The 17,079-nt window shown below is 41.1% G+C and overlaps 3 protein-coding genes across 6 annotated transcripts in view; 1 reads left to right on the top strand and 2 right to left on the bottom strand.

Moving 5' to 3' along the window:
• LOC114668454 (zinc finger protein 883-like) overlaps positions 1-17,079 on the bottom strand; it is a 492,666-nt gene that overhangs the window by 321,579 nt on the left and 154,008 nt on the right. The window lies entirely within an intron of this gene.
• LOC114668248 (zinc finger protein 345-like) overlaps positions 1-17,079 on the bottom strand; it is a 394,673-nt gene that overhangs the window by 223,628 nt on the left and 153,966 nt on the right. The gene's annotated exons all lie outside the window — the stretch shown is intronic.
• The window catches only part of LOC114669347 (zinc finger protein OZF-like), a 314,266-nt gene that overhangs the window by 265,458 nt on the left and 31,729 nt on the right, over positions 1-17,079 (top strand). The window contains exon 1 of one of the 2 annotated variants that reach the window (XM_051926255.1): positions 12,726-13,539. The exons of the other annotated variant lie outside the window; for it this stretch is intronic. Coding sequence (XP_051782215.1) covers positions 12,935-13,539 — 605 coding nt within the window. The 5' untranslated portion in view covers positions 12,726-12,934. Of the gene's footprint in view, positions 1-12,725; positions 13,540-17,079 lie in introns of those variants that run through there. 2 annotated transcript variants of the gene reach the window in all.

Here is a 17,079-nt window from a genome sequence, read left to right as displayed (position 1 = left end):
CTACCAATGTGGGCTACAGTCACATTAGATTTTACGTTTTCTTTATTGAAGAGAGATTTCCAAATTTTCAGCAAAAGTCAGAGTAGGCAATCATATCAATTAACTGTTAAACCAGTAAAATGTTATAAAATCATTTATTCACGAACAGCAATTTTTGTCTCATAGCCAATATATTATAGACCACTAGCCATTAAGCCCATTACAATAACGGGCGCTAGAACAGTAGTGCATAAACATTAGTAGGAACAGTCTATATTAAATGGCAAGGGATTAGAACAATCTAGACAAGAACAGAACATTCAGTCAAACAAAGCTCACCACTCCAATCCACTTAATTCTTCCAAAAATGCATCAAGTCAAGTTTTGAAAGTCCAAAGAGTCCTGCTGTTCATCATGCTACTTGGCACCTTATTCCAAGTATCTGTGGTTATCACCAGCTGCATCTCTGTGTGGTATGGAAGCTGCACTGCCTCCTGTAGGAAGTCCCTGCAATGCATAGTGGATGCGGCCAGTAAGATCATTGGTGCCCCACTGCCCTGCCTCAAGGACATTTTCCACACCCGTCTCACCCGTAGAGCCATCAGCATTGCCGGTGACTCCTCCCACCCCTTACACTCCCTTTTTAGCTTCCTCCCCTCAGGGAAAAGGTACCGGAGCCTCCAGGCCCACTCCACAAGACTGTCTAACAGCTTCATCCACCAAGCTGTTAGGATGCTGAACTCTGTCCACTACCTCCCCCCGACTGCCCCTGGACCGAAACACTATCTACTAAGTACCCTACCTCAGTTGGTATTATATAAAGACTCAATATTACATCTGCTGCTAACTGTTGGTCTTTTTGTACATGTCATAAGCTACTCTATAATGCACCTTCTCATTTTTTTTTACTGTAATTGGTTTTTGCGCTAATGACTATTGCACATTGTACACAGGTCTACATACAAGTTCTAATGTTATTTATCTTATATGTTATACTTTTATACTTTTTTTATATTTTATTGTACTATGAAAATGAGAGAGAAACTGTATTTCGATTCTCCTGTATGTTCTGCACATATAGTGAATGGACAATAAAAGGCTATTTGATTGATTGATTGATTTGATTAAAGAAACACTTCCTAATGTTTGTGCAAAATTTACCCATTACCAGTTTCCAACTGTGTCCCCGTGTTCTTGTTGAACTCATTTTAAAATTACAGTCTCGATCCACTGGACTAATTCCCTAAATACAGTAATGTTAATCACTTCAGTCATATCTCCTCGTAATCTTTTTTTGCTTAAAATGAAAATGCTCAGCTCTTTTAATCTTTCTTCATAATTCATCCCCTGTAGCCCTGGAATCAGCCAAGTCTCTCTTCTCTGGACCTTTTCTAGTGCTGCTATGTCCTTTTTGTAGCCTGGAGACCAAAACTGCTCACAGAACTCCAGATGAGACCTCACCATTGCATTATAAAGGTTGAGGAGAACCTCCTGTGAATTGTACTCCATGCATCAAGGCGCTATATAACCTGACATTCTGTTAGCCTTCTTAATGGCTTCTGAAAACTGTCTGGAAGTTAATAGTGTTGTTTCCTAAGTCCTTCTCATAAGGTGTACTTTTAACTTTCAGACCTCACATTGTGAATTCAAACCTAATATTTTTACTTCTTATTTACATTTACTAACATTGAATTTCATCATCCACGCATCTGCCCAAGCCTGTATGCTGTCCAAGTCCTTCTGTAATGATTTAATGGATTCCAGATTATCTGACAATCCACCTATCTTGGTATCATCTACAAACTTAACCAGCTTGTTACTTATATTCCTATCTAAATAATTAATTTATATATATACACATATATATATATATCATCGCAACACCGTCAGAAGAAAGGACGCACTATCTTTGATATATGCACATACCAAATCAGCAGGACACACATTCAACTAGGACAACGTAAAAGTAAAATTTAAGGCCAGTACTAAAAGTGCCAGAGAGTTGGCCGAGTCTTGGCTATCAAATGAAAACACCATCAACAGACACTTGGACATAAATCCTGCATATGCCAACTTAAGAAGGACATGTACACAATAATTAAACTATACAACCCCCCCCCCCCCCCCCCCCCCCCCCCCCCCCCCCCACTTTGATCATACGGACTTAGTCACCTCCAACCCCCAAATGAATGTGTTGCTATATATTGCCTTTGATTCTTGTAAGTCTAAGCATTATCCTCTGATGAAGACCCCTGATAGGGGTTGAAAGCTCAGGAATAAAACTATTTTATGATACGTGATTCGTTTTTTCTCCCTTCGTGGATCTCCAACGGCATATATATATATTAAAAATAGCAGCGGCCCTAGCACTGACCTCTGCTGGTCACCACTCTTAACATCAGCCAGTTCTGATGAGGTTCTTCACACCTTCTGCTTCCTGTTTCTGAGCCAGTTCTGCACCCATCTACAAACATCACCCTGATCTCCCACTTATTTTAGTTTGATGCCCAAACTCTCATGTGGCACCTTACCAAATGCTTTCTGAAAGTCCAGATAAATAATATCTCATGTTCCACTCTGATCATATACTTTTATTGCTTCCTAATAGAATTCCATTATGTTAGGGGAAAAAAAGCCTTCCTTACTAATTCCTTCCATTACATTTTCTGTGATGCACGTTAAGCTCGCTTGCGCTTGGATCTGCCCAGTCACCTTTCTTATGTAATAGGATAATATTTGCCATTTTCCAATCATTTTGAATGTCCACACTGCACAGTGACTTCCTAAAAATATACATCAAGAGTGTATATATGTAGTCACTAACTTCCTTAAGCACTCTGTGGTAAATAGAATCTGGTCCTGGTGATTTGTTTGATTTCAGCCTGTTTAATCTCCGCAGCTCTTCTCCCTCTGCAATTTACAAATCCCTCAGTTCCTCCTTAGTAGTCCTTTTTACTCCTGGGAGGTTATCTGCTTCCTCACATGTGAAGACTTCAGAAAGCATCTGCATAGGGAGTATCTGCTATTTCAATGTCTGTATTTTTAAACTCCCCTTTTCTATTCCTGATGCACTTCACCTCCTCCCTGACTGTTCTTTTACTACTAATTTTTTGTTGCCTCATAGGAAGAAAAATCACGAAGAGTAGAATTGTTTCTGTTAAATAAAAGCCAACTCATTAAAAATCGTTTATGTAGTGCAGACAATTTTATAGGGTCATAATAGATGAAATGTTAACCCACCCCCTTTTTTTTTTTTTTTTTTTTTTGTTGTTGTTGTTAAATGAAATTTCATCTGCAGTTGTATTTACCAGAAGGAATTTTAAGAAACCTTTTTATCCAATGTGACACCAGTAGGGGTGTACCAGCCACCTAACCCGCCACAGACAGACACAAGAGGCACACTTGTAAAAGCACAAGCTTTTTATTATTCTTCCCTTCGTAGGAAATGCCTTCCCCATTTCCCACAGCCGCAACACAGTCCAAACAGCACAAGCACAATTCGTTTTCCATTTCCGTTCTCCTCCACTCCTCCTCAGCAAGCTTCATCCACCTTCCAACTAACTCTGGCCCCCCGAGTAGTGGCTGCTGGGTCCTTTTATACGTTACCCAGAAGTGCTTCAGATGCTTGATGACCTATTTCCGGCAGCACTTCCAGGTGTGATGAAAGAATCACCCATACGGGCTCAGGAGCAGCTGTAGCACCCCTTGGCCGTGCCCACGGATCCCAACAGGGCTGTAACAAACTCCAACTCCCATGAAGCCCTGCGGGAGTCCTAGGCTTTGCTGCAACCCAGGGAGGCTGCCATCTAACGCTCTGGCCACGCTTGCTTCCCCCAGTCCTTCCAGCTTGGAGGCGTCCCTGGCTGTCCACAACACCAACTAATTGTAATAGTTTGATTGAGTGTGGGGATTTCAAGGGTATTGAGTCATCCATATAATATTTTTTTTTCTATACACTACCTTAACTTTGAGTCATATTGTTTATCAAATTTAAAAACATTTTGACTACATTTGCATATCCTTTTTACCTTTACAAATTGTTTCCTGCCACTGTTATTGACATTCTGGAACATCATTGCTCAAGTGTGAATTACTGTCTTTCTAGCACAGACAACTTGAAAGTAATCACTGAAAAAAAGTGGTATGCTTAGAATTACTGACAATGTTTCACTACATGTGATGGAGACAATAATTAATAATAATAATACATTTTATTTATACAAGGCGCCTTTCAGGGAACTCAAGGACACCGAACAACAATAAATAAATAAATAAATAATTAAATAAAAGACACAATTATAAAAAACTTAAAACATCAGAAAATCTAGAAATTAAAACCAAACAAAACCATTACAATCAGGAGGAAAAAGAAAAAGCCATTTTAAACAGATGCGTTTTAAGTTTACATTTGAAGGATGAATATGATTTGATATTTCGGAGATCCGCAGGCAATGAATTCCAGAGCTTGGGAGCAGAACGGCTGAAAGCTCTGCTCCCCATGGTGGTTAGACGGGCGGGAGGGACAGTCAGATGGGTGGAGGAAGAGGATCTAAGGTTACGGGATGGAATGGCAACATGAAGAAGGTCAGACAAATATGGAGGGGCGAGGTTATGGATGGCCTTAAATGTTAAGAGCAGAATCTTAAAATCAATACGAAACTTGATCGGGAGCCAATGAAGCTGCTGCAAGACCGGAGTTATATGGTGAATAGATGGGATTTGAGTGATGATACGTGCTGCAGAATTCTGGACTAACTGAAGCTTATGAAGAGATTTATTCGGGAGACCAAAGAGGAGTGAATTGCAGTAGTCCAGCCGAGAAGTGACAAGACTATGAACAAGAATGGCAGTGGTGTGAGGAGTGAGGGAGGGGCGAATGCGATTAATATTACGTAGGTGGAAGTAAGCAGACCGGGTGATGTTATTAATGTGAGATTGGAAGGATAGAGTACTGTCGAGGATGACACCCAGACTCTTGACCTGAGATGATGGGGAAACAACAAAGTCATCAATAATAAGAGAAAGATTATTGGTTTTGGATAATGATGATTTTGAACCAATGAGGAGAACCTCAGTTTTGTCACTGTTTAATTTAAGAAAATTCGAAGAAAACCAGGATTTAATTTCAGCAATGCAGTCAATAAGCGAGGGTGGTGGAAAAGAGGAGGTGGGATTACCAGCAAGGTAGAGCTGGGTGTCATCAGCATAACAGTGAAAATTAATGTTATATTTGCGAAAAATATTGCCAAGGGGAAGAAGGTAAATAATAAAAAGAAGAGGCCCCAGGACAGAGCCCTGGGGCACACCAGAGGTAACAGCGGTGGGTTGGGATGTGAAGGTTTTAAGTTGTATGAACTAATTGACAAATCTGTATGACTGCCTGTAATTCTGTTATTTTAAAGTACTTTAAATGCTGAAATAAGCTCACTTTAAATGTTGTTTTTCATACAACTTGGAATACAAAGTACACAACCAGTATGAATCTGACATGGGAAAAAGAAAATGTAATATGGCGCAAGTTATGAGTGATGAGCACAGCACTAGAAGGTGGTTCACTCACGACATTTGCACAGACAAGGCAGACCTGACAATGTATACAAAGGCAAGAAGAAACCGCCTGCTTATTTTGTTTGTGCTACATGAAGCTACTGACACACATCTGAGATTGTACTGTGCTGAAGCTGGAAGGACTTGTAGAATGCAATAATTAGTGAAGAAAGAGTCTCTGTTTAACGGGAGAAAAAGATATGATATGACTGCTGAGAAAATGTACAGAATTAAATATGGTATGGGATATGACGGGAGATTTTTAGACTGTTTTTCTAAATATTGCCCTCATAGGATACTGACAGGTTTGCTGCTGTATCAGACACTTTGTGCATACTGAGCTGTAGACCAGGACAGAACACAACTGTTAAGCTTAATTTTAGCAGGGAAATACTGAGTTGATGAGGAAAAATTTAAAAGGGAAAAACTGGGATAAGATTTTAAACGTTAAGACAGTCGAACAGCAGTGGATCACATCTGAATGTGTTTAAAATCTCATATGATATTCAGAAGCAGTAAAAAATTTTAAGAAAAATCCACAATGGGTAAATAAAGAGATTAAAAAGAAGCTGCGAAGGATAATTCTGAAAGAAATAAAAGCAGACACATAAGGTGTAAAAGACAGATAACTCCAGTACTAACTGTAAAATATATGAGAGCATGACAGCAAACATTTAAAAGGACATTAGTGAAACTAAAAGGCAGATCAAGGAAAATATTTGGAAAACACAAATTGCATTTTAGTAGTAAAAAAAAAATTAAATCAAACAAATAGCCAGGATCAGATAACATTTATCCTCGTGTCTAAGGAATTTAGTGAGTGCATCTCTAAACCCTTTATTCACAGAAGGCACCATGCATTGGGGAAATTCCTAAAGAATGGAAGATAGGAAGATAATCCATCCATCCATTTTCTAACCCGCTGAATCCGAACACAGGGTCACGGGGGTCTACTGGAGCCAATCCCAGCCAACACAGGGCACAAGGCAGGGAACCAATCCTGGGCAGGGTGCCAACCCACCGCAGTAGGAAGATAATGTTCTGTTATATAAAATGGGCATTCCGACTGGTTCAAGTCACTATTGGCCAATACGTTTAACATGTTTTATTTTCATTATGCAAAACTGCAAGAAGACTGGTATCCCAGATCACCCAACTTAATATCCACTACTAGGTGGCAGTAGATACATAGATACTTTATTAATCCCAAGGGGAAATTCACATACTCCAGCAGCAGCATACTGATAAAAACAATATTAAATTAAAGAGTGATAAAAACGCAAGTAAAACAGACAATAACTTTGAATAATGTTAATGTTTAAGGTGGAATTGAAGAGTCGCATAGTGTGGGGGAGGAACGATCTCCTCAGTCTGTCAGTGGAGCAGGACGGTGACAGCAGTCTGTCGCTGAAGCTGCTCTTCTGTCTGGAGATGATCCTGTTCAGTGGATGCAGTGGATTCTCCATAATTGACAGGAGCCTGCTCAGCGCCCGTCGCTCTGCCACAGATGTCAAACTGTCCAGCTCCGTGCCTACAATAGAGCCTGCCTTCCTCATCAGTTTGTCCAGGCATGAGTATTAGTATTAGTGTGGTGTTCATTTTAAATTTAAAACTAATTAAAATTTTCTGGGTTGATGTGCTCATTTAGTTCTGCAAGATGAAATTGTTCCAATATGAAGCTTTATTCTGAGTTATTGAAAACAGAGCTGACAGTTTGAGATTTTAAAGAGAAGTCTGCAAACATTCACTACGACTCAGGTCATTTAGCTGATGTCCTCCCATCATTAAGCACATTTTTTTTTCTGTTTTATTTTTAAACCTTCTGTTTACAAGACCATCCATTTGTTTTAAAACAGTGATAAACATAAACACAAGCCATTCATTTTAATATTAATAATAATATTAATAATAATTGGATCGAGTAGGAGAGTATTACGTTAATGAATTCAGAGTCCACAATGGCAACTGCTTACTTGGTATTTTACCACACGTTCATTATGTAGGATGCTGAATATTTTAGGTCTTAGATTTATGGAGGATTGCATTCATGAAGTCCATTTTTGTGTTATTAAATCATTTCACCTGTAAAAAGCTGCAGCTGGATGTTCAAGGATTCAGGATGCAAATCATTTGTGTAAAACATCTCAATAAAAAGTATTCAGGAGTAGAGCCCAGTGCTCTTTTACTAATTCGCATGTCCCATTATTTGTATCTAATTATCTCAGGCTCCATAACCGGAACACAATGCAGTGGCAGCAAACCCTCATGTAGCCGGCGAGCAGCCCTGCAAGGTACGTATCGACTTACTGGAGTACAATGGAGTACAATTATCATTACTGCACACTAATTGTTTGCTATGTAAAACTCATTTAATTGGATGCTGTTTACATCTTTAAGGTAGAATGTCAGTGTTTGTGGAATTATTTTAATTTGCTGCTACTACTCAGTTGTGTTACACTCCACATTGCACTCTTTTCCCTGAAAAGTGCCTTATTATGGAGTCTGCTGTCAGTGTTGCCATCGAAAATAAGATGTGCTGGATATTCACATTAAAAATATGCTTGATTTTTTTTACAGTGTAAATTTGCCTGAATATATCCCATGCTACTCCTTTATTTCTACTAAGTTGTTGACTCATTATCACTTCTTACGTTAAAATAATTGGTGAAGCAAATCCACTGGCCTGCCATGCAGCACTTTTAAAGACCGTACGCGTAGGCCACCTAAAGTCTGTTGTCCCTTCACTCCACACTTGATTTGAAGAGTGACAAGTTCCTGTTAATGTGCTGTAGTCTTATTTCTTTAAACTGCCTGACTTGACATAAATTTTAACTGAGTTAATGCTATAGTAAGAAATTGAAATGTCTCTTGACTTGAATTGGTGCAGTTATGAGGGAGTTAAATTGTGTTCTTTCAACAGCAAAGAAGACGCCGTTGCCATTTACTGTAACACCAAGATGGATGTGAAAGAGGAGACTTGTGAGGCTGACATAAAGACCATGTTGATAACGACTGTAAATATTAAGAAGGAGGACTGTGAGTGGGAGCCTGTCTACCCTAACAAGGAGAGTCCCAACATTAAGGAGGAGGATTATGAACTGGTAACTGTGAATATTAAACAAGAGGCCAAGGAGACGTCTGTCAGCATTGAGACGCACGGACAAAAAAGTATGGAGTGTGCTGAGCTCAAGGTGACGTCTGGCAGAAGGAGGACTAAGGGAGAGTCTTCTGTTAGAACTCGGAAAGACCAGCCATCATCAATACAGCAGTCTGGAGAAAGTAAGTGTGCGTGAAAGAGAAGTCTTGTGCGGTTTATGTGCTACTTTGCAGTGAGGTCTGATACTTTATGGTGAAAAGTGAGGAGAGTGTTCCAAACACATTTAAGAATATGAGAATTTGAGTCTCCTATTAGACTATCCAGCTTGTGTTTGAGATATTATTGTCTGGGCGCTAGGCAGGTGGATTGCTTTGTTTGTTAATGCTGACCGTAGACCGGCCAGAGTTTTGGTTCTGCAAACCCAACCCGTGTCAGCTGTTCTTTTTTTTTAATTTATTTCTGCCATTCTTCACTTTTCAACAGCCTATATCTCGATTACCAGTAGTAAATGTTTGTGAGCACTAGGGACGGTCTGATTAGAATTGTTTAATGCTGATGCTAACCATTACTTTCATGTTACTAGAATTGACCAGTTCAGATTGGTTTTCCATTTATTTATTTCTTTACTGCTAAGCTCCTGCATAACCAGATATGTAGAAACCTTATGTTATCTTCTAAAGTGTTAATCTTAGTATTTTCACATGTGAACTGCAGACCAAATTATTACCTGGTAATTGTTTTATTAAGAAAATGACATTCTGTAGGCTTATCATTCAGTGACCATAAAATACTAACATAAATAAAATTCCCATAAAATACATACATTAACTAATAAAACATATGCACAACACATTTACCCTTTATATATGCATATATTAAGTGCTTTTCAGAGGATGCTTCCTGTAGCTCTGTGTCCCCCATCTTGTATTTACTGTTCCTGTTTCCCACATGTAGCACTCTGCACTTTTCTTCATCGTTAAACTCAGTTTTTCAAGTGTCCATCCAGTTCAGAAGCTTGTCCAAGAATTTCTGAGTTGTTTTTGCTACTAGGAGATTGGTTCCAGAGTCCAAGCTGTGCGTCGAGGTGAGCCCGACTATATCTAGCCGGAACCTCTCAACCTCACGCACAAGCTCGGGCTCCTTCCCCTTCAGAGAGGTGACATTCCACGTCCCAAGAGCCAGCTTCTGTAGCTGAGGATCGGACCTCCAAGGTCCCTGCCTTCGGTCACCACCCAACTCACACTGCACCCGACCTCCTTGGCCCCTCCCACCCTCATCTATGGTCATGAGCTATGGGTAGTGACCGAAAGAACGAGATCGCGAATACAAGCGGCTGAAATGAGTTTCCTCCGTAGGGTGTCTGGGCTCTCCCTTAAAGATAGGGTGAGAAGCTCAGTCATCCGGGAGGGGTTCAGAGTAGAGCCGCTGCTCCTCTGCATCGAGAGGAGTCAGATGAGGTGGCTCGGGCATCTGATCAGGATGCCTCCTGGACGCCTCCCTGGTGAGGTGTTCCGGGCACGTCCAACCGAGAGAAGGCCCCGGGGAAGACTCAGGACACGCTGGAGGGACTATGTCTCCCGGCTGGCCTGGGAACGCCTCGGGATTCTCCCGGAAGAGCTAGAAGAAGTGGCCGGGGAGAGGGAAGTCTGGGCATCTCTGCTCAAGCTGCTGCCGCCGCGACCCGACCTTGGATAAGCGGAAGAGGATGGATGGGTTTTTGCTACTACCTCGGTATTTGCCTTTCTTCCAGTTTTATTTTTATCTGTGAATTTCACAAGTTTATTGACTATAGTGAGTATAAAAAAGAACCCCCCTTTCGAAATATTCCCATTTTTTTTGCTTTACAGCCTTAAATGAAAACACACACAAAAAATATTTCTTCTCAGCTTTACTTATTCAATGCAACCTCTAACATCCAAGTGAAAGATATCACAGCTACAGTTCAGAAAAATGATAAAAAATCAAAAACAAGACCTACTGAGATGAATAAAGGATCACCCCCCCAATGTCATTTAGTTGAACCCCCTTGTGCTTTAATGACAGCCTTAAGTCTGTTGTGATACTTCTCTATCAGCTTTGCACATCCAGATTGAGTAATATTTGCCCACTCTTCTGTACAGGGCTGTTCAAGTTCGGTCACATTGGATGGTGAGCGTTGGTGGTCTGCTATCTTCAAATCTTTCCACAGATTTTCACTGTGATTTAGGTCTGGGCTCTGACTGGCCACACGAGCACATTCACTTTTTTCTCCTTCAGCCATTGTGTGGTCAGTTTTGCTGTGTGCTTCGGGTCATTGTCATGTTAAAAGGTGAGCATTCTGCCCATCTTCAACTTTCTGGCAAAGGGCAGCAGGTTTTCCTTCAGAACTTGATGGTATTTTGCACCATCCATTTTTCCTTCTACCCTAACGAGAGCCCCATGCCCCCCACAACAGGATGCTGCCCCCTCCATGCTTTACTGTAGGTATGGTGTGTTGTGGATGGTGAGCTGCATTGGTGTACCATTTGGTATCGAGGCCAAATAGTTTGATTTTGGTCTCATCTGACCATAAGACCTTTTTCCACTTGGCATCAGAATCTTCAAGGTGTATTCTGGTAAAACTCAAACGAGCCTTAATGTGGCCTTTCTTGAGAAGTGGCTTTTTCCTTGCGGCCCTCCTGAACAAGCCACAATTGTGGAGCGCTTGTGAAATTGTTGTCACATGTGCACCATTAATGACCACTCTTTGCCATCAAATCCTGTAACTCCTTCAAAGTGGCCATTGGCCTCTTGGTAGCTTCTCTTACCAGTTTCCTCCTTGCTCTTCCTCCTTTTTGGAGGGCTGGCCAGATCCAGGGAGGGTCCTAGTAGTACCAAACACTTGCCACTTCTTTATTTGAGACACTTCTAAAAGCTCGACCTCCCACTGTTATTTCATTAATCCTTGGAATTTTAAGTAGGTCAACATCTTGAGATCTTAATGTGTGCTCGGGTTTGTAAGTCGTGAGTACAGGTAAGCAGGACCTTGGTCATTTGGGGCTTTATATGTTAAAAGTAGGATTATGAAATCAGCCCTAAACTCAAGTGGAAGCCAGTGATAGGATGTTTGAACTGGTGCTATGTGTTCATAATTTCCAGCCCATGCAGTTATTCTGGCAGCAACATTTTGCAAACACTGAAAGCTGCATAAGGAACAATTTTAATAGTCAATGAATATCACATTGTAGTTATCAACTGTACCAGAAATAAATGCATAAGTAAATCTCCTCCATGCATTTGAGACCTTCTTTTTTTTTTTAATTTTATTTTATTAATTTTCATTGTAATCATTCCATACAAACAGATCAATTTATAACCCAACAAAATTTGAAGACCAATCAAACCCCACCCCTGAGAAGGAGCTGATGCTGGTACTTCACTTTTGTTTTCGATCTCCAAATCCTTCACATGAAAATCTCAGTATGATATGTCTGAGTCCGATTCAGCAATAATACACAAAACGTTGTCTATGGAGTATTTAACTTTGCACATTCACTTCGCACTCTCGTCAGCTCCACCTTTAGCTCCAGCAGCTGGTGCCTGCATGACCACAGACGAAAAAATATTCAGCCCTCAAAGACTTAATCAAACTTTGATGATGCAGTTCTGTTATTTTTAGGATATGTTTAGTATTTTTCAAGTTAAAGTTATTTCTTCACAGTTATGGTATATTGTATAATTAGCTTGCTACATGAAACTGCATTGTAAAGTGAAACATTTTTTATACATTTTAAAACATAATTGTCCTGATCTTGAATTTTGTGATACAGATGAAGGGTACTGGTGTGCCAATGTGAAAGCAAGTTTTTAAAAGAATAGACTTATCCTTTAACAAAATGTGACCAATAATCTTGTCTTTTTTTAAAAAAAACGTGATCTATTTAGTCTGCGGTGGGTTGGCACCCTGCCCAGGATTGGTTCCTGCCCTGTGTTGGCTGGGATTGGCTCCAGCAGACCCCCATGACCCTGTGTTCGGATTCAGCGGGTTGGAAAATGGATGGATGGATGGATGGATCTATTTAGTTTACTGTTTCACTTTCTTCACTCCAGTGATTGTGCCCATGTGGCGAGTGGCCGTACAGAAGGAAAAATTAACAAGCTGTAACTAAAGTAGTCTGATTTCTTAAGGTTTTAAAAGGTTGTCCAGAATTGCAACCACCATTTACAGACTTTAATGTTGTGACTAAGCATCAAAAATAAGACAGTGGATTAAAAAACACTCTTCTGCTTTTATTTTTAACTACAGGAAACAAACTTCACTGCTGTTCTGAATGTGGCAAAAAATTCTCACTTATGAGCGATCTCCAGAACCACAAAAGCATTCACACAGTCGAAAAGTCACTTTGTTGTTCTGTATGTGGTGAACAATTCTCTCAAAGGAGTGGTCTACAGAGACACATCAGAATTCACACTGGAGAGAAGCCGTATGTCTGTACTGAATGTGGCAAAAAATTCTCGCAAATTAGCAACCTCCAGATCCACAAAAGGATTCACACAGATGAAAAGCCACATTCCTGTTCTGAATGTGGCAAACAATTCTCACAAATTAGCAATCTCCAGAGACACAAAAGGATTCACACAGGTGAAAAGCCACATTGCTGTTGTGAATGTGGGAAACGATTCTCACAAATTAGCAATCTCCAGACCCATAAAAGGATTCACACAGGTGAAAAGCCATATTGCTGTTCTGAATGTGGCAAACAATTCTCTCACAGGAGCCATCTTCAGAGCCACACAAGAATTCACACAGGAGAGAAGTTGTATTGCTGTAATCAATGTGGGAAAGAATTCTATCACCGGAGTAATCTTCAGAGACACATCAGAATTCACACCGGAGAGAAGCCATATTACTGTAATGAATGTGGCAAACTATTCTGTCACAAGAGTACTCTTCAGAAACACAGCAGGATTCACACTGGAGAGAAGTAGTGAATTACTACAGGGACAACTTTCCTGCTCCCAAAATCTTTTACAACAAAGTCCACCATGTGAAAGTACTTATCAACACTTGAGTAGTAATTAGAGTGATTTTTTACACTTCTTTCTCTCTCCTTTCTCCCTTCTGCTTCTTCACCTTTCAAACGTACTCCTTCAATGCTCTAATGCTGAGAGAAGTAGTGGCTTACTACAGGGACAACGTTCGTCCTCCCAAAACCCAAATAAACACATTTTCCAAAGAAATTGTGGTCCAATAGCTTGCCTCTCCACCATTTACAAACTATGTACAGCAATAGACACAGAGTGAAATTAAATAGACCTGAACTAAAGCATCTTGATGGCAAAAAACAAGAAGGAAACCAAAGAAAGTTGTATGGAACTCAAGACAAGCTACTACAGGACAAGGTGATCAAGGAATACTGTAAAGCCAGAAACCTTACTCTGCCATGGATTGATTACCAAAAAGCAGCATATGACAGTGTACCTCACTCTTGGATCCTGAAATGTCCACAGCTATACAAAATCCACCCCTTTCTGGTAAGTTTCATCATAACCACCATGCCTCACTGGCAAATAGCCCTGCAACTTTACTATGACAAAGGACAGATCACTATGCCAAACATAAAAATAACAAGTGACCTTTAAACATTAAACTTTTTGTCACCCCTTCTGTTCTGCCTAGCATTAAACCCATTAAGCACTGTTCTCAATAACCACAGCCATGGATTTATTATCAGCTGTCACAATGAACCAGAACCTCAGACAGTCACCTCCAATTTATTGATAATTTGAAACAGTTCAGCTCCTACAGCTACACTTAGCAAAAATGTATTAAGATGACATCAAAATGGCATTTCAGTTTGATCAAATTGCCAAAGCAATCTTCATTAATGGAACGTTAACCTCCACTACAAATATCAACCTCATTCATTAGTGTGCTATTAAAAATGTATACCCACACAAAACATACAAATACCTGGGCATTTATGAAATGGCAGACATAAACTATAAGATGCTAAGACAGGGTGGTGTCAAGGAATACATCAGCAGAACAACAAAAAACAAACTGTTAATCATTGTGCAATCTTGGTGCTGTTCTACAGTTTTGGTATCATCAACTAGCCACCAAATGAACTTCATAAACTGGACATCGAAACATGAAAACTGCTGTATGCATACCAACTTATGTACAGAAAGTAATTGTCACAAAAATGAACAAAAGACATTAAGAAGATTTGGGGCAGCCACCCGTGTAATTTTTCCCAGCTTGATTCAAAAGAACAGACATGTTCACACTACTGAGTCCAAAACAGAACTGATTTACTAGAAACAAGATGGCGGTTTTAAAGGCCAGTATGGGAAGTGATGTCATCAGGACTGGAACCGGAAGTGACGTCGTTGGCTGCCCCAAAGCTGAGCGAGATTTCCCTAGAATGGTCTGTAAGAAATCGAGAGAGAATTAGTGCACTTTGCCACCCCCTGGTCCGGCTTGTAATTACATCTACTCAGGCCCTTTAGTTGTCTCCTAAACAAATGTGTGTGACAGCACCCGAACCCCCCCCCCCCCCCCCCCCCCCCCCCCCCTCCTCAGCCCAGACCCATCGGGTCGGGCGTCCTACAGCGAGAGGTCGTAAACGCAAAAGACATCATCAGCATTGGTATGGAGAGAGCCCTTCTGATGAACGAGCGAGAACCTATAAGATTTCAGATCAAGGAACCACCTAATGACTCGAGGGACTGTAAAGGTGCATGGTTCATGACAAGTGTAAACTCCCGACCCAGGAGCTAGTACCTCAACTGTGTAATTGCACACTTGATCTCAAGAGCCTCTCTCTCCACCGCCGCATATCTGGTCTCCCGATCCAGCAATTTCCGGCTCAGAAACATGACGGGGTGTTTAGCACCATCGACGCTCTGGCTCTGCACTGCTCCCTAGGCCTGTGTCCTAAGCGTCCGTCTGGAGGATAAAAGGAAGTGAAAAGTCAGGTGCTCTCAAAACAGGTGCTGACGTCAGGGCCCTTTTCAAGTCACTGAATGCAGCTTCTGTCGTATCGGTCCATACCACAATGTTGGGAGCCCTCTTCTTTGTTAAATCACTGAAGGGCGCAGCTCTCTCCAAAAACCGTGTTACAAACCAGCGGTAGTACCCGGCTAAACCAAGAAATGCTTGGAGATACCGCTTGGTTCATGGACGGAGCCATTTTAAAATGACATCTACTTTAGAGCACTGTGGCTTCACAGTACCACGACCCACCAGGTAACCCAAATATTTGGCTTCTTTCAACCCAAAAAAACATTTTTTTGGATTGATTCGAAGACTGGCTTCACCCAGCGTCCGTAATATCGCTCAGATGTGCTGTAGGTGTTCCTTCCAGGTGCTGGAATAGATGACAACGTCATCCAGGTAGGTAACACTATACGTGTAATGGGGGCAGAACACTTTGTCCACTAGATGCTGGAAAGTCGCAGAAGCCCCATGTAACCTGAATGGAAGGACACGATACTGCCAGTGCCCACTAGGGGTGCTAAACGCGGTCTTAACCTTTGCGGAATCCGTTAAAGGAACCTGCCAGTATCCTTTGGTCATGTCAAGTGTGGTTAGATATTCCGCCTGTCCAAGCCTTTCAAGGAGGTCATCCACTCGAGGAATAAGATAAGCATCAAATTAGGAGACCTGGTTAAGTCAACGGAAGTCATTGCAAAACTTCCAGCTTCCGTCGGGCTTTCTAACCAAGACTATTGGGCTGGACCAGAGACTATAACTTTCCTCTATGACTCCTAAGTCGAGCATGCACTTATTTTCAAGCTCCACTTTAGCCTTCTTTGCCTCGGGAAGATGATAGGGGTGCTCTCGGACTATAACCCCGGGTTCGGTCACAATGTCGTGGGCAATCAGAGAGGTCCTTCCGGGTATTTCGCCCACCACCTTCAGGACGGACGAGATAACTGCTTCGAGCTCTTGGCTCTGTCGGGGGTTCAAGTTAGAGCCAAAGTTAAGTGTGTTGGTCTGAGCAAAGAATGAGCGGGGCTTCCTTGCTGAGGTGCCTTTCAGGTGATGCCCATATGTGACTTGTTTTACTGTGGATGTCGATACTTGTCTACCTGTTTCTACCAGCACCTTCACAAGGTCCTTTGCTGATGTTCTGGAATTGATTTGCCCTTTTTGTGCCAAAATATGTTCTCCTCTGGGAGACAGAATGTGTCTCCTTCCCAAGTGGTATGATGGCTGGGTGGTCCCATGATGTTTATACTTGCATATTCTTGTTTGTAAAGATGAATGTGGAGCCCTCAGGTTTTTTCTCTGAGTTCTTGGCTGATTTCTTTCGATTTTCCTATTATATCAAACAAAAACGGAGTAAGTTTCATGGTAGGCCTTGACATACATTCTCATGTTGACTCCAATAAGGCTAATTTGCTATCAGAAGCTAATTTTATATTTGCCTAAAGGCTTGACAGCATTTTGGGGGGATTTTTCAAGCCGTTTAAAGGCACAGTTAAAA

This window comes from Erpetoichthys calabaricus, chromosome 1 (genome assembly GCF_900747795.2).
Source record: "Erpetoichthys calabaricus chromosome 1, fErpCal1.3, whole genome shotgun sequence".
NCBI lineage: Eukaryota > Metazoa > Chordata > Cladistia > Polypteriformes > Polypteridae > Erpetoichthys > Erpetoichthys calabaricus.
Note: the sequence above shows the minus strand (reverse complement) of the source record. Positions and strands in the feature narration are given on the sequence as shown.